Genomic DNA, 14,423 nt, shown 5'->3' with positions numbered 1-14,423 from the left:
GCGAGAGAGAGAGCGAGAGAGAGAGAGTGAGAGAGAGAGTGAGAGAGAGTGTGAGAGAGTGAGAGAGTGTGAGAGAGTGAGAGAGTGAGAGAGAGTGAGAGAGTGAGAGAGTGAGAGAGTGTGAGAGAGTGAGAGAGTGTGAGAGAGTGAGAGAGAGTGAGAGAGTGAGAGAGTGAGAGAGTGTGAGAGAGTGAGAGAGAGTGAGAGAGTGAGAGAGTGAGAGAGTGAGAGAGAGAGAGTGAGAGAGTGAGAGAGAGTGCGAGAGAGCGAGAGAGAGAGCGAGAGAGAGAGCGAGAGCGCGAGAGAGCGCGAGAGAGCGCGAGAGAGCGCGAGAGAGCGCGAGAGAGCGCGAGAGAGCGAGAGAGAGCGAGAGAGAGCGAGAGAGAGCGAGAGAGAGCGAGAGAGAGCGAGAGAGAGCGAGAGAGAGCGAGAGAGAGCGAGAGAGAGCGAGAGAGAGCGAGAGAGAGCGAGAGAGAGCGAGAGAGAGCGAGAGAGAGCGAGAGAGAGCGAGAGAGAGAGCGAGAGAGAGCGAGAGAGAGAGCGAGAGAGAGCGAGAGAGCGAGAGAGAGAGCGAGAGAGAGCGAGAGAGAGCGAGAGAGAGAGCGAGAGAGAGAGCGAGAGAGAGAGCGAGAGAGAGAGCGAGAGAGAGAGCGAGAGAGAGAGAGTGAGAGAGAGAGTGAGAGAGAGTGTGAGAGAGTGAGAGAGTGTGAGAGAGTGAGAGAGTGAGAGAGTGAGAGAGTGAGAGAGAGTGAGAGAGTGTGAGAGAGTGTGAGAGAGTGAGAGAGAGTGAGAGAGTGTGAGAGAGTGTGAGAGAGTGAGAGAGAGTGAGAGAGAGTGAGAGAGAGTGAGAGAGAGTGAGAGAGAGTGAGAGAGAGTGAGAGAGAGTGAGAGAGAGTGAGAGAGAGTGAGAGAGAGTGAGAGAGAGTGAGAGAGAGTGAGAGAGAGTGAGAGAGAGTGAGAGAGAGTGAGAGAGAGTGAGAGAGAGTGAGAGAGAGTGAGAGAGAGGGAGAGAGAGGGAGAGAGAGGGAGAGAGAGGGAGAGAGAGGGAGAGAGAGGGAGAGAGAGGGAGAGAGAGGGAGAGAGAGGGAGAGAGAGGGAGAGAGAGGGAGAGAGAGGGAGAGAGAGGGAGAGAGAGGGAGAGAGAGGGAGAGAGAGGGAGAGAGAGGGAGAGAGAGGGAGAGAGAGGGAGAGAGAGGGAGAGAGAGGGAGAGAGAGGGAGAGAGAGGGAGAGAGAGGGAGAGAGAGGGAGAGAGAGGGAGAGAGAGGGAGAGAGAGGGAGAGAGAGGGAGAGAGAGGGAGAGAGTGCGAGAGAGAGAGAGTGAGAGGGTGAGAGGGTGAGAGGGTGAGAGGGTGAGAGGGTGAGAGGGTGAGAGGGTGAGAGGGTGAGAGGGTGAGAGGGTGAGAGGGTGAGAGGGTGAGAGGGTGAGAGGGTGAGAGGGTGAGAGGGAGAGAGGGAGAGGGTGAGAGGGTGAGAGGGTGAGAGGGTGGGAGAGTGGGAGAGTGGGAGAGTGGGAGAGTGGGAGAGTGGGAGAGTGGGAGAGTGGGAGAGTGGGAGAGAGTGCGTGCGAGGGAGAGGGCGTGCGAGGGAGAGGGCGCGAGGGAGAGGGCGCGAGGGAGAGGGCGCGAGGGAGAGGGCGCGAGGGAGAGGGCGCGAGGGAGAGGGCGCGAGGGAGAGGGCGCGAGGGAGAGGGCGCGAGGGAGAGGGCGCGAGGGAGAGGGCGCGAGGGAGAGGGCGCGAGGGAGAGGGCGCGAGGGAGAGGGCGCGAGGGAGAGGGCGCGAGGGAGAGGGCGCGAGGGAGAGGGCGCGAGGGAGAGGGCGCGAGGGAGAGGGCGCGAGGGAGAGGGCGCGAGGGAGAGGGCGCGAGGGAGAGGGCGCGAGGGAGAGGGCGCGAGGGAGAGGGCGCGAGGGAGAGGGCGCGAGGGAGAGGGCGCGAGGGAGAGGGCGCGAGGGAGAGGGCGCGAGGGAGAGGGCGCGAGGGAGAGGGCGCGAGGGAGAGGGCGCGAGGGAGAGGGCGCGAGGGAGAGGGCGCGAGGGAGAGGGCGCGAGGGAGAGGGCGCGAGGGAGAGGGCGCGAGGGAGAGGGCGCGAGGGAGAGGGCGCGAGGGAGAGGGCGCGAGGGAGAGGGCGCGAGGGAGAGGGCGCGAGGGAGAGGGCGCGAGGGAGAGGGCGCGAGGGAGAGGGCGCGAGGGAGAGGGCGCGAGGGAGAGGGCGCGAGGGAGAGGGCGCGAGGGAGAGGGCGCGAGGGAGAGGGCGCGAGGGAGAGGGCGCGAGGGAGAGGGCGCGAGGGAGAGGGCGCGAGGGAGAGGGCGCGAGGGAGAGGGCGCGAGGGAGAGGGCGCGAGGGAGAGGGCGCGAGGGAGAGGGCGCGAGGGAGAGGGCGCGAGGGAGAGGGCGCGAGGGAGAGGGCGCGAGGGAGAGGGCGCGAGGGAGAGGGCGCGAGGGAGAGGGCGCGAGGGAGAGGGCGCGAGGGAGAGGGCGCGAGGGAGAGGGCGCGAGGGAGAGGGCGCGAGGGAGAGGGCGCGAGGGAGAGGGCGCGAGGGAGAGGGCGCGAGGGAGAGGGCGCGAGGGAGAGGGCGCGAGGGAGAGGGCGCGAGGGAGAGGGCGCGAGGGAGAGGGCGCGAGGGAGAGGGCGCGAGGGAGAGGGCGCGAGGGAGAGGGCGCGAGGGAGAGGGCGCGAGGGAGAGGGCGCGAGGGAGAGGGCGCGAGGGAGAGGGCGCGAGGGAGAGGGCGCGAGGGAGAGGGCGCGAGGGAGAGGGCGCGAGGGAGAGGGCGCGAGGGAGAGGGCGCGAGGGAGAGGGCGCGAGGGAGAGGGCGCGAGGGAGAGGGCGCGAGGGAGAGGGCGCGAGGGAGAGGGCGCGAGGGAGAGGGCGCGAGGGAGAGGGCGCGAGGGAGAGGGCGCGAGGGAGAGGGCGCGAGGGAGAGGGCGCGAGGGAGAGGGCGCGAGGGAGAGGGCGCGAGGGAGAGGGCGCGAGGGAGAGGGCGCGAGGGAGAGGGCGCGAGGGAGAGGGCGCGAGGGAGAGGGCGCGAGGGAGAGGGCGCGAGGGAGAGGGCGCGAGGGAGAGGGCGCGAGGGAGAGGGCGCGAGGGAGAGGGCGCGAGGGAGAGGGCGCGAGGGAGAGGGCGCGAGGGAGAGGGCGCGAGGGAGAGGGCGCGAGGGAGAGGGCGCGAGGGAGAGGGCGCGAGGGAGAGGGCGCGAGGGAGAGGGCGCGAGGGAGAGGGCGCGAGGGAGAGGGCGCGAGGGAGAGGGCGCGAGGGAGAGGGCGCGAGGGAGAGGGCGCGAGGGAGAGGGCGCGAGGGAGAGGGCGCGAGGGAGAGGGCGCGAGGGAGAGGGCGCGAGGGAGAGGGCGCGAGGGAGAGGGCGCGAGGGAGAGGGCGCGAGGGAGAGGGCGCGAGGGAGAGGGCGCGAGGGAGACACAGAGTGAGGGAGACACAGAGTGAGAGAGACACAGAGTGAGAGAGACACAGAGTGAGAGAGACACAGAGTGAGAGAGACACAGAGTGAGAGAGACACAGAGTGAGAGAGACACAGAGTGAGAGAGACACAGAGTGAGAGAGACACAGAGTGAGAGAGACACAGAGTGAGAGAGACACAGAGTGAGAGAGACACAGAGTGAGAGAGACACAGAGTGAGAGAGACACAGAGTGAGAGAGACACAGAGAGAGAGAGTGAGAGAGACCGAGAGAGAGCGCGAGAGAGAGACCGAGTGCGAGGGCGAGTGCGAGAGCGGGAGAGTGATAGAGAGAGTGAGTGTGAGTGTAAGAGACTTCAAGGATGGGTTGGTTTTCCAAATTTTCTAGATTCAAGCAAGATTCCATGACACTGATAATGAGCAAATATAATCTATCTTTCAAGATGCAAGGAAAACAGAAAAAAAGAAATTACTAGCCAGTTAACAAGACAGATACGGGGAACATGCTTGAATTGATGGTCAGAAATGTTACGAACTGGGTACTTGGAAAGATTTAAGATAATTGGGTAGTGTCAGCATGCTTTTATGAAAAGAAAAATTGTCTCACCAATTTATTGGAGATATTTGAAGGAGTAGCACGTGTTGCAGATCAGGAGCTGTTGATATAGTGTATTTGTATTTCCAGAATGCATTTGACAAGCAGCCACATGACAGGTTATTGTACAAAGTAGAAGCACAGAGTGAATGGCAGCACATACTTGCCTGGATAGTAGATTGGTTGATTCACAAAAACAGAGTGGATAAATGGGTCCTTTCTTGATTGTCTGAATGTAAGAAATGCTGCCTCAGAAGGCTGTGTTGGGTCTCAACATTTTACAATTTATATCAATTACTTAGAGAAGGGAAGCACAGGGCTCTTGTGGCACAGTAGTAGCATCTCTAACGGTGGATAAGAAGATTTGGGTTCAAGTCCTACTTGATCCAGAAATGTGAAATCAGAAAGCAGTAGAGGCAGGAACATTGAATATCTTTAAGGTGGAGGTTGATCAATTCCCATGCTAAAGAAAAATCTAAAATTATCAGGTGTAGATGGGAATGTGGAACTTGTTAAACAGATCAGCCATGACCTTACTGAATGACAGAACAAGCTAAGGGAACCAAACGGCCTATTTCTACTCACAATTTGTACTTTTAATGTTTACTTGTTTTCCTTTTGACAATACTAGCAATGATGTGAGAAGTGTCCTGATGTTTGGACAATTCAAATTCTAAAACTATTTTTTGAGCATTGCACTTTTGAAAGGACACTCCATCTTTGTGGTTTATGTTGACAAAAGGAGGGTCAATCTCTGCAGTCTCAGCAGATAACGTTCAATTCAGAATTGACATGCATCCTAGGCACGATATCCTAGATCTATGAAAGATCTATCTATCCAGACACTAATCAAAGGTCAAGCCTTTTTGTCACACTCACCTCCAAACGAGATATAGCTTGTGGTCCAAAATTTTCCTCTTCAACTCCAGCATTCTCTTCAGTTCTCATTTGCATTGCCATTTTGGAACTTCAAGTAGAGAAACTGAAATTTAAACGAAGTTATAAAGAAGAAAGTTTTATGAAGACAGCACCAATGTTTCAGCAGTTCTGCCATACTGCTGCCACAAACCATGCCTTGTACCAAGTCAACTACTATTCTTAAACACAGACAGACTGTTGCAAAAGAAAAAAGGCAGAGCTCAGAGATAAAAAAAAACACTGCCAATAAAATGAGTTTTAGTTGTAGACATATCAGGCATCTTGAAAACAAACCATATGCTTTGGACTTCATTAGGAATTTGACGATGAATATAGTAATATAAAATCATAGAGTCATACACCATGGAGACAGGCCTTTTGACCCAAACTGGTCCATGCTGACGAAGATGTCCATCCACGTTAACCCCATTTCTCTGCTCTTGGCCCATGTCCTTCTCAACCCTTCCTAGCCATGTACTTATCCAAATGCCTTTTAAATGGTGTTAATGTACCTGCCTCAACATCTTCCACTGTCAGCTCATTCCATATGCGCATCACCTTTACGTGAAGTTCAAATGAGGCTGGAAGATGAGAGAAATATTCTGGTTTGGGCTAGAAGTAAGAGTGTGCAAGAAAAGAAAGTCTCACAAAGGAAGGACAGTTCCAGACTGAGAAAAGTAACAGAAATAAAACCTTGGGGATAAAAATCACTTTGGATTGATTCTAGCAAAACTGAATGCCTGCATAAAGGACAGGGAAGTATGCCTATGAAGAATATTGTTTTGGTTAGATTGTAAATAACAGGGGAATATTCCACTATGCGGTTCAAATTATAAGCTATGAAGGTAGTGTTTTAGTTATTTCTTTGACTGTAAACATCTTTAAAAACATGCAAGCAACATGTCATTCCTTCAGCTATCTATTGGAAATTCAAATATCTTTGCAAGTTTTTGGTATCTCCGGGGATTTTATTGAAAAACACCAGAATGGTCAAATAATTGAAAAATATGAAGCAGTTCGCATTCAAGAAGATAAGACTCAGCTGCTGGCTGAATCTTGGTCATTTGGAAACTAATGGAATCATCAGAGGTAGACTAAAGAGGAATGATATACAGATGTCCTACAATAAACGTACACTCAACAATGAGGTCACAATGGCACTTCTTTAATTTGAACTTCCAAACCCCCTTCTCAAAGACATCATACTTCAAGGTTTGCATTTAATCAGATCAGTTCAAGGTTTAAAATGGAGACTCCAGATCTCAATTCACTCACGAGAGCACAGCATACTTTTCATAGTTTACCAACGTTTTTGATATAAAAGCAGCCCAAAACTGTTGCAACTTCTTGGATTTTGTTTGAACGACAACATAAAGGTAATGTATATAAATTTTCATGATAACAACTTTGCAGAAAAATCCTTGGGCTGTACTCACAATTGTTGCTGCATTAATCAAATACTTCTCTCCACCATATTTTGGATTATGAGGCAAAATAAGATACTGTTAGTGTAGTATTTGTAATGAGGTCAGCCAGGTGGATCTCAGAATGTTTTCCCTGACTGGACCAGATGAATAGCTCCAATCAGGGAGCCCTGGCAGATCGATATAAACAGGAGTGTAGGTGCAGATGCTGGAGATCAGAGTAAAACATTTGGTGCTGGAAAAGCACATACTTATGCTCAAAACATCGACTCTCCTTCTCCTTGGACGCTGTCTGACCAGCTGTGCTTTTCCATAAACAGGAATGTCAAAGGTTCTGTTCATTCGGAGAGCTGGTTCTGAGAAAGCTGGATCAGTGCCAAGGATCTTCCACATGTAAATAAAGGTGACAGGATACCAGCCCCTGTGGAGTTATTTCAGTGGCAAAGAGAGAAAAGCACATTTCTGAAGAAATTTGTTCACAAGCCATCTTTGAAATGGGGTACGCATTTCTGGCATCATGCCATCATTTGGGAAGCTTAACTTGTTCAATCCTGCTGTCAAAGACTGGGCCTAGTCTGTGGAAGGAATGCATTATTTTCTTCCGGGCAAATGACATTGGGACAAATGAAAGGCAATGAGTAATTCTCCTGACAGCTTGTGGACCCACAGCTTTTTTTGGTTGTAAGGAACCTAATCTTTCCTGAGACCCCAAACCTTTCAAGACTAAGAACCAATACTGAGAAATCTTCACAGATTAAGGGTACAACTTCAGTTCAGCCTCAGTTACCATGGACTGTAGTAAAAAACTTGGATATAAACTTGATGAGGCAAAATTAGTTGTGAAATGTTCACCTAGATTGGCTCAAAACTATTTGATTAGGAAATGACCGTCAGAGTGAAGATATAATTAAATACCCAGAGGTTTATCAGGAAGGTCTAGGGACTATCAAAGTAGCCAGGTTGACCAGGAAGCAATTTCTTGATTCTGCATGGCCAAGTGCCATTTGTTTTATGGCAAAAGTAGAGGGTGAAATCAGAAGGCTGGAAAGCAAAGGAATCATCAAAGCTGCACAGTTGGTGGAATGGGCAGCACTGGTTGCACCCATTGTGGAGCCTAATAGGTTGGTTCGCCTTTGTGGAGATTTTAAATAAACAGTATGCTGCTTTTCGTTGCTGAATAAAGGCCCAATCCGTCACATAGAGGATTTATAAAAAAAGCTGACAGCAGGGGGGCAGTTCTTTATGAAGCTGGACATGAGCCACACATACTTGCAACTGTGATTAGATAAGGATTCCCAGAAGTATGCTACGATTAATACCCATAATGGTTTGTACCAATATATGATACTGCTACTGGGGGTATCAGCCTGTGCAATTTTTCAACTGATGACGCAGAACATTTTACATGGTCTACCATAGGTTGCCATTTATCGAGAAGATGTGCTAATAACAGAAGACAAAAAGAAGCTTTAGAAAACTTGGACACAGTCCTCAAACCTTTCTCCCAAGTGGATTTAAGCTTTATAAGGGTAAAAAACGTGTGTTCCAGGTAACCCAAGTGACCTACTTGGGCTACAGAGTTAACAAGACTGGGTTACACCTGTTGGAAAATAAAGTGAGGACCCAGCTCCCACATCTGTACCAGAGTTTAGGTCTTCCCTTGGACTGATGAATTATTACAGAAAGTTCATACATAACCTTGCCCTCCATTGCGCCACCTTTGCATCAACTCTTTAAACTAAAACAGGGTCAGCCTTGGAAATGGTTTCGTTGCCAAGCCATAACCTTCAGGGAAGTCAAGAAATAGCCTGCAGCTTCATTATATGACCACCCTTAATGCAACTACAGGGAAATCTCCAGCAGAGTTGTCAATGGAGAGAAGACTCCACATCAGGTTAAACCTGATCTTCCCAGACCAGGTGGGAAGGGGTGAAATGGCAAAAGGGACGCCAGTGCCAGACACAACACTCCACTAAGCAACAGAAACAACTTATTTCTGAGGGATCAGGTTTTGGTGTAGGAACCACAGGAATGACTCTACATGGCTAAGAGACATTGTTGATGCAAGGTCAGGTCCAGTGACGTTTAAAGTTCAGGTAGATGTGACAGTCTTAACAAGTATGTGGATAATATGAAAGCTGCAAGCTTGCAAATCCAGAACCTGTGGGCTCTCTCTCTCTCTCTCCATCAAGCATCAATACCTCAGAATCTGAGATAGATACCTCAATGCCTTTGCCACCTGAAAAGCTCTATTAGACAATCTTAGGTGGAATAAAAGTTCCAATTATATCATCATTGATAATACACTAGCTTTTCCTTATCCTCTGAAACTCTCTAAGCTCTGGAAATCCCTCCTGAAACCGGTTTATCTATGTCTTCTGAAAACCTACCTCTTTGACCAAGCTTTTGCCAATCACTGATGTACCTCGGTGCAATATTTTGCTTTAATACTATACTTATAGAGTGCCTTAGTTTACTTTATTATAACAAAGGCTGTATTTTTTCTTTATTTATTCACAGGATGTGGGCATTGCTGGCTAGGCATCATTTATTACCCATCCCTAATTGCCCAAAGAGCAGTTAAAAGTCAATCATATTACTGTGGGTCCAGAGTCAAACACAGGCCCGACCAGGTAAGGATGGTAGCTTCCTTCCCTAAAGGACATTAGCGAACCAGATGGGTTTATATAACCATCAGCAATGGTTTCATGGCCATCATTACACTCCTAATTCCAGACTTTTTAAATATTATTGAATTCAAATTCCACCATCTGCTGTAATAGGATTCAAACCCAGGTCTCCAGAACATGACCGGGATCTTTGGATTAACAGCCCAGCGATAATACCACTCAATCATTGCCTCCCCAAATGTAATCAAGTTATTGTTGAATATAGTACTCCTAAAACAGATTTAGTATTCTAATTCCTTGTTTTTAGGATCATACTGGATACAAATTGACTACAATAACATAACACCAAGTTTCAGAAAGGACTTCAATGGCTGTGAATACAGTAGCATTCTGAGATTGTAAAAAGTACTGTACAATTACACATTTCTTTTCTTTCTTCAATATTCAAATAAATTTTATGGAATGCTTTACATTAGGGGGTTTCAAACATTTTGCCAGTGAAAGAGTTCCCAGGGTCCAAAACATGTTCTGTAAAGCCTCCAACATAACTGAATTCTGGAAGAAGAAATTCTCCCCATCTCAATTTCAAATTGGTGCCCCTTCATTCTGACACTATGCCTGCTGGTCTTTGACTCGCTCATGTGGGGAAATATCCTCTCAGCATTTACCCTGTCAAACCCCTTAAGAATCTCATGTGTTTCAAAGAAATTGCCTCTCATTTTTCAAATCTCCAGTGAACAGAGTCCCAATTTGTTTAGCCTTTGCTCATAAGACAATCCCTCCATACTGGAGCTTATCCTTGTGAACCTTGTTTTAACTGCCTCCAATGAAATAATATCTTTCCTCAGATAAAGGGAGCAAAACTGCGCACAGTTCGTAGGTATGGTCTCACCAACACATTCTACAGTTTCAGAAAGACTTCCCTACTCTTATACTCCAAAGCTTATGACATAAGAGCCATCATTCTATTAGCCTTACCGATTACCTACTCCATCTGCTTGCTAGTTTTCTATGTTTCATGCACAACTCCCTCAAGTCTCTCCATGTTGCACCCTCCTGCAGTTTTTCTCCATTTAAATTATATGCTATTTTTGTTCTCTCTTCCAAAATAAGCAACTTTGTTTTTTTACATTATACTCCATTTGTCAACTTTTGCCCACTTTTTTTAAGCTATCACTATTTCTCTGTAAGCTGTTATGTATCCTTCTCACAACTTGCCTTTCCACCAATGTTTGATATCATTTGCCAATCTGGCTATAATTCAGGACATTCGCTTTCTTCTTCCAAGTCCTTAATATATATTATGAACAATTGCGGTCCCAGCTCTGATCCTATGGAATCCCACTGGTTACATGTTGCCAACTTCAAAAATACCCCAATTACCGTTTGCTGTTCCATGACTCTCAGCCAATTCTCTATTGGTGCCAATATACTTCCTTAAACATCATGGGCATCTTATTACTTACCCTTTCGTGAGGTAACTTGTCAACTGCCTTCTGGATGCCCAAAATCAAACATATACTGGTTCACTCTATCCACTCTGGGTGAGACTTCCTTGAAAAACTCTAATAAATTAGTTATACATTACTTCCCTTTCACAAAGCCATGCTGATGCTGTTTGATTAGATTATGATTTTCCAAACGTACTGCTAATATTTTCTTAATAATTGATTTCAACATTAGATGTCTGGCTGATCGGCGTAAAGAGACTTTTTGCCTCCCACTTTCTTTTTGAATCGTCATGTCACATTGGCAGTTTTCCGTTTGTCCAACACATCCCCTGAATCCAAGGAGTTTTGGAAAATTACACCCAATTAATCCAGTATCTCTATAGTTACTTCTTTTAGGATCCTTAGCCTCATTCGTTTGCTAATACTACTTCTCTAGTGATGGCGATAGTACTTAATTCCTTCACTGTATTCTTTTGTATTTATAGGATGTTTGTAGTATATTCCACCATAAAGACTGATGCAAAATATTTCACTTAGTTATCATTTCTCTGTTCCTCATAACCATTGAGGGTCATCGAACCAAAAATGTTAACTCTGATTTATCACCACAGATGCTGCCAGACCTGCTGAGCTTTTCCAGTAATTTCTGTTTTTGTTTTGGATAAACTTAGAGCAGAGGAGACTGAGGAGGAAGATGTGATTCAAATTGAGTCATAGAGATGTACAGCATGGAAACAGACCCGTCCATGCCGACCAGATATCCCAACCCAATCTAGTCCCACCTGCCAGCACCCGGCCCATATCCCTCCAAACCCTTCCTCTTCATATACCCATCCTAATGCCTCTTAAATGTTGCAATTGTACCAGCCTCCATCACTTCCTCTGGCAGCTCATTCCATACACATACCACCCTATGCGTGTAAAAGGTGCCCCTTAGGTCTCTTTTATATCTTTCCCCTCTTACCCTTAACCTATGCCCTCTAGGTCTGGACCCCATGAGGGGCATAGACAGGGTAATCAGGAATAAACTTTTCCTCTTGATGGAGGGAATCAAAGATTGGGGGCATAGATTCAAAGTAAGGGGCAGGAGATTCAGAGGAGATGTGAGAAAGAGTTCTTTTTTAACCCAGAGGGTGGTGAAAATCTGGAACTCACTGCCTGTAAAGGGTGGTAGAGGCAGAAATGCTCAATGTGTAACAAATATTTAGCTATACACTTGTGATGCTAAGGCATACGAGGCTATGTAGAAATGCTGGAAAATAGGATTAGAGTACTTAGGTGGCTGTTTTGACTCGATGCGCTTTTTTTCTATGCTATAAATCCCAATTACAGAAAATACAAGTATCTATAGGCAAGTTACCTTAAAATTTATGATAATAAAAGGATGTAAGAATACAGCAGTTAGAAACTCAATATAATTAAGCAGCATCAGTTTGGCATCTTGAAAGGAAAATCATGTCTAACAAATTTCTTTGTTGGAGGTACCAAGCAAAATAGATAAAGAGAATACAGTTGATACATTACATTTGTTTCTCTAAATGGCATTTGCTAATGTACCATATAAGGCTACTAAGATAAGGCCCCATGGTGTTGAGGTTGTTTTAGATTAGATTAGATTACTTAGTGTGGAAACAGGCCCTTCGGCCCAACAAGTCCACACCGACCCTCCGAAGAGCAACCCACCCAGACCCATTCCCCTACATTTACCCCTTACCTAACACTTCGGGCAATTTAGCATGGCCAATTCACCTAACCTGCAAATCTTTGGACTGTGGGAAGAAACCGGAGCACCCGGAGGAAACCCTCGCAGACAGGGGGAGAACGTGCAAACTCCACACAGACAGTTGCCCAAGGCGGGAATTGAACCCCGTTCCCTGGCACTGTGAGGCAGCACTGTGCCACTATGCAACCCATTATTAGCATGGGTAATGGATTGGCTAACTAATCAGACAGAGTTGAGATAAGGCAGCATTTTCAGGAATGGCAATCTTTAGCTAGTGGAGTGCCGCAATGATTTACAATAAACTTTCATAGATTTAATGATGGAAGCAAATATCATATCGCCAAATTTGCAGATGGCACAAACAGATGCGAAGGCAACTAATGCAAATAAACAAGGAGTCACCTGATAACTATAAACAGATTATATGAGTAGGAAACAACTTGGTAGGTGAAATATAAATGTGAGGTTATGCACTTTGGCAGGAATAACAGAAGAGCTAAACACTATTTAAATGGATTAAGGGTGTAGAAAGCTGCAGCACAGAGTGATTTGGAGTCCTGAAACATGAATCACAAAAAGCTAGCATCTAAATTTAGTAGGTAATAAGGAAGAAGGCAGGGCAGTGCAACCACTGCACGCATTACAGTGCAGCCAGCATTCGAACTCAAGATTTTACTAATGGAATGGGGGTCCCTGGGTCAATTTTGCCCCCTTCCCAGATCCTCTTGTAGACATTAACACAACAGACAAACGCTGCTCCTGGGACAGGTAGGGGTAAGGGAAGTGACAGCAACCCGACTCGGACTTGTACCCTCCATCGGAGGCCACGGTCCCGCCTTCCCGAAGGAACTCCCTGTTTTTACCTGAGAGACGGTGGCGACCAACGGCTAGTCCGTTGAAGCGGGCCGCGTTCCCCTCGCGCCGCCTCAGGCTCTCTTTCCGTCCGCTCTGCCCTTCCAAAACGCGCGCCACTTCGCAGTGACGCAGTCACGCAAGCCGCAGACGTTCGCGGGCGGAAGTGGAACGTGCGCTTCTATTATCGCTGTCTGAAGGAGAGCGCGGGCACCCTGGGGATAACGGTCATTTACCTCGAGCGAATGCCGGCAGTCAGCTTGGACGAAGCCGCTTGTAATGAAGGAGCTGTCGCCATGGATAGATGAAATAGCCTGTTTTGGTGATGTTAATCGAATTAAAAATCACACAGCACCAGGTTATAGTCCAACAGGTTTAATTGAAAGCACACTAGCTTTCGGAGCGACGCTCTTTCATCAGGTGGTAGTGGAGGGCTCAATCCTAACACAGAATTTATAGCAAAAATTTACAGTGTGATGTAACTGAAATTATGCATTGAAAAATTGATTGTCTGTTAAGCCTTTCATCTGTTAGAATACAGTGATACTTTCACTTCTTTCATGTGTAAATCACAAAACCTTTTTTTAAAAAGGTTGCATTCTTGGGTTAGCTGTTAACAATGTTGATAACTAGACAATATGTTGAAGGTAAAAACAATGACTGCAGATGCTGGAAACCAGATTCTGGATCAGTGGTGCTGGAAGAGCACAGCAGTTCAAGCAGCATCCGACGAGCAGCAAAATCGACGTTTCGGGCAAAAGCCCTTCATCAGGAATAAAACCATCGGATGCTGCCTGAATTGCTGTGCTCTTCCAGCACCACTGATCCAGAATGTGTTGAAGGTGTTGGCCCCCTGCGTTCTCTGTCTATGCCATGATGTTTAAATTGATTCTAATCTAAAAAGTGAGATAACAGAGTTATACATAAATTCATGCAGTTTTTGAGCTCAGAGTTCTACATGAATGCATACAGTTTTTGAGCAAAGTACAATGTAATCCTGCAAGTACAAATTCACCCCACAAAATATATTTGTGCATTGGGTCTTTGTCTGTCTGTCTGTGTGTGTCTGTCTGGGTTGGGGGTTGGGACTGTGAGAAAGTGTATGCGTGTGTGTGTAGTGAGTGCAGAGTGTCTTAAGTCTGTGAGGGGGTGCATGTGGGAGTGTGTGTGGGTGTCTGTGAGCGCATCTGTGTGTATAGGAGTGCCTGTGTGCGTATAGTGCAATGGTGGTCACCTGTAGTGTGACATGAAGGAAGATGTGTTGGACATTTTGAATAACTTGAGGATAGACAAGTCCCCCGGGCCTGACGGGATAGTATGGATCTGGAATTGCATGTAGTGTGGACATTAAGTAAACAAAAAGTGCTGTTACAGCAATTCATTACAGCGTTATGGTCACTATTATTATTTGGACTAGCTTTT

The 14,423-nt window shown here is 47.6% G+C and overlaps 1 protein-coding gene across 1 annotated transcript in view; it reads right to left on the bottom strand.

The window, feature by feature from the left end:
- The window catches only part of rad51 (RAD51 recombinase), a 108,174-nt gene extending 95,078 nt beyond the window's left edge, over positions 1–13,096 (bottom strand). The window contains exons 1-2 of the mRNA XM_043698255.2: positions 13,013–13,096; positions 4,883–4,985 (exon numbers count right to left, since the gene is read on the bottom strand). Coding sequence (XP_043554190.1) covers positions 4,883–4,963 — 81 coding nt within the window. The 5' untranslated portion in view covers positions 4,964–4,985; positions 13,013–13,096. The remainder of the gene's footprint in view (positions 1–4,882; positions 4,986–13,012) is intronic.
- Between the last annotated feature and the right edge of the window lie 1,327 nt (positions 13,097–14,423).

This window comes from Chiloscyllium plagiosum, unplaced genomic scaffold (genome assembly GCF_037043375.1).
Source record: "Chiloscyllium plagiosum isolate Xiang-an unplaced genomic scaffold, Cpla_swu_hap1 HiC_scaffold_8, whole genome shotgun sequence".
Taxonomy (NCBI): domain Eukaryota; kingdom Metazoa; phylum Chordata; class Chondrichthyes; order Orectolobiformes; family Hemiscylliidae; genus Chiloscyllium; species Chiloscyllium plagiosum.
This window is presented reverse-complemented; position numbering and strand designations above follow the sequence as displayed.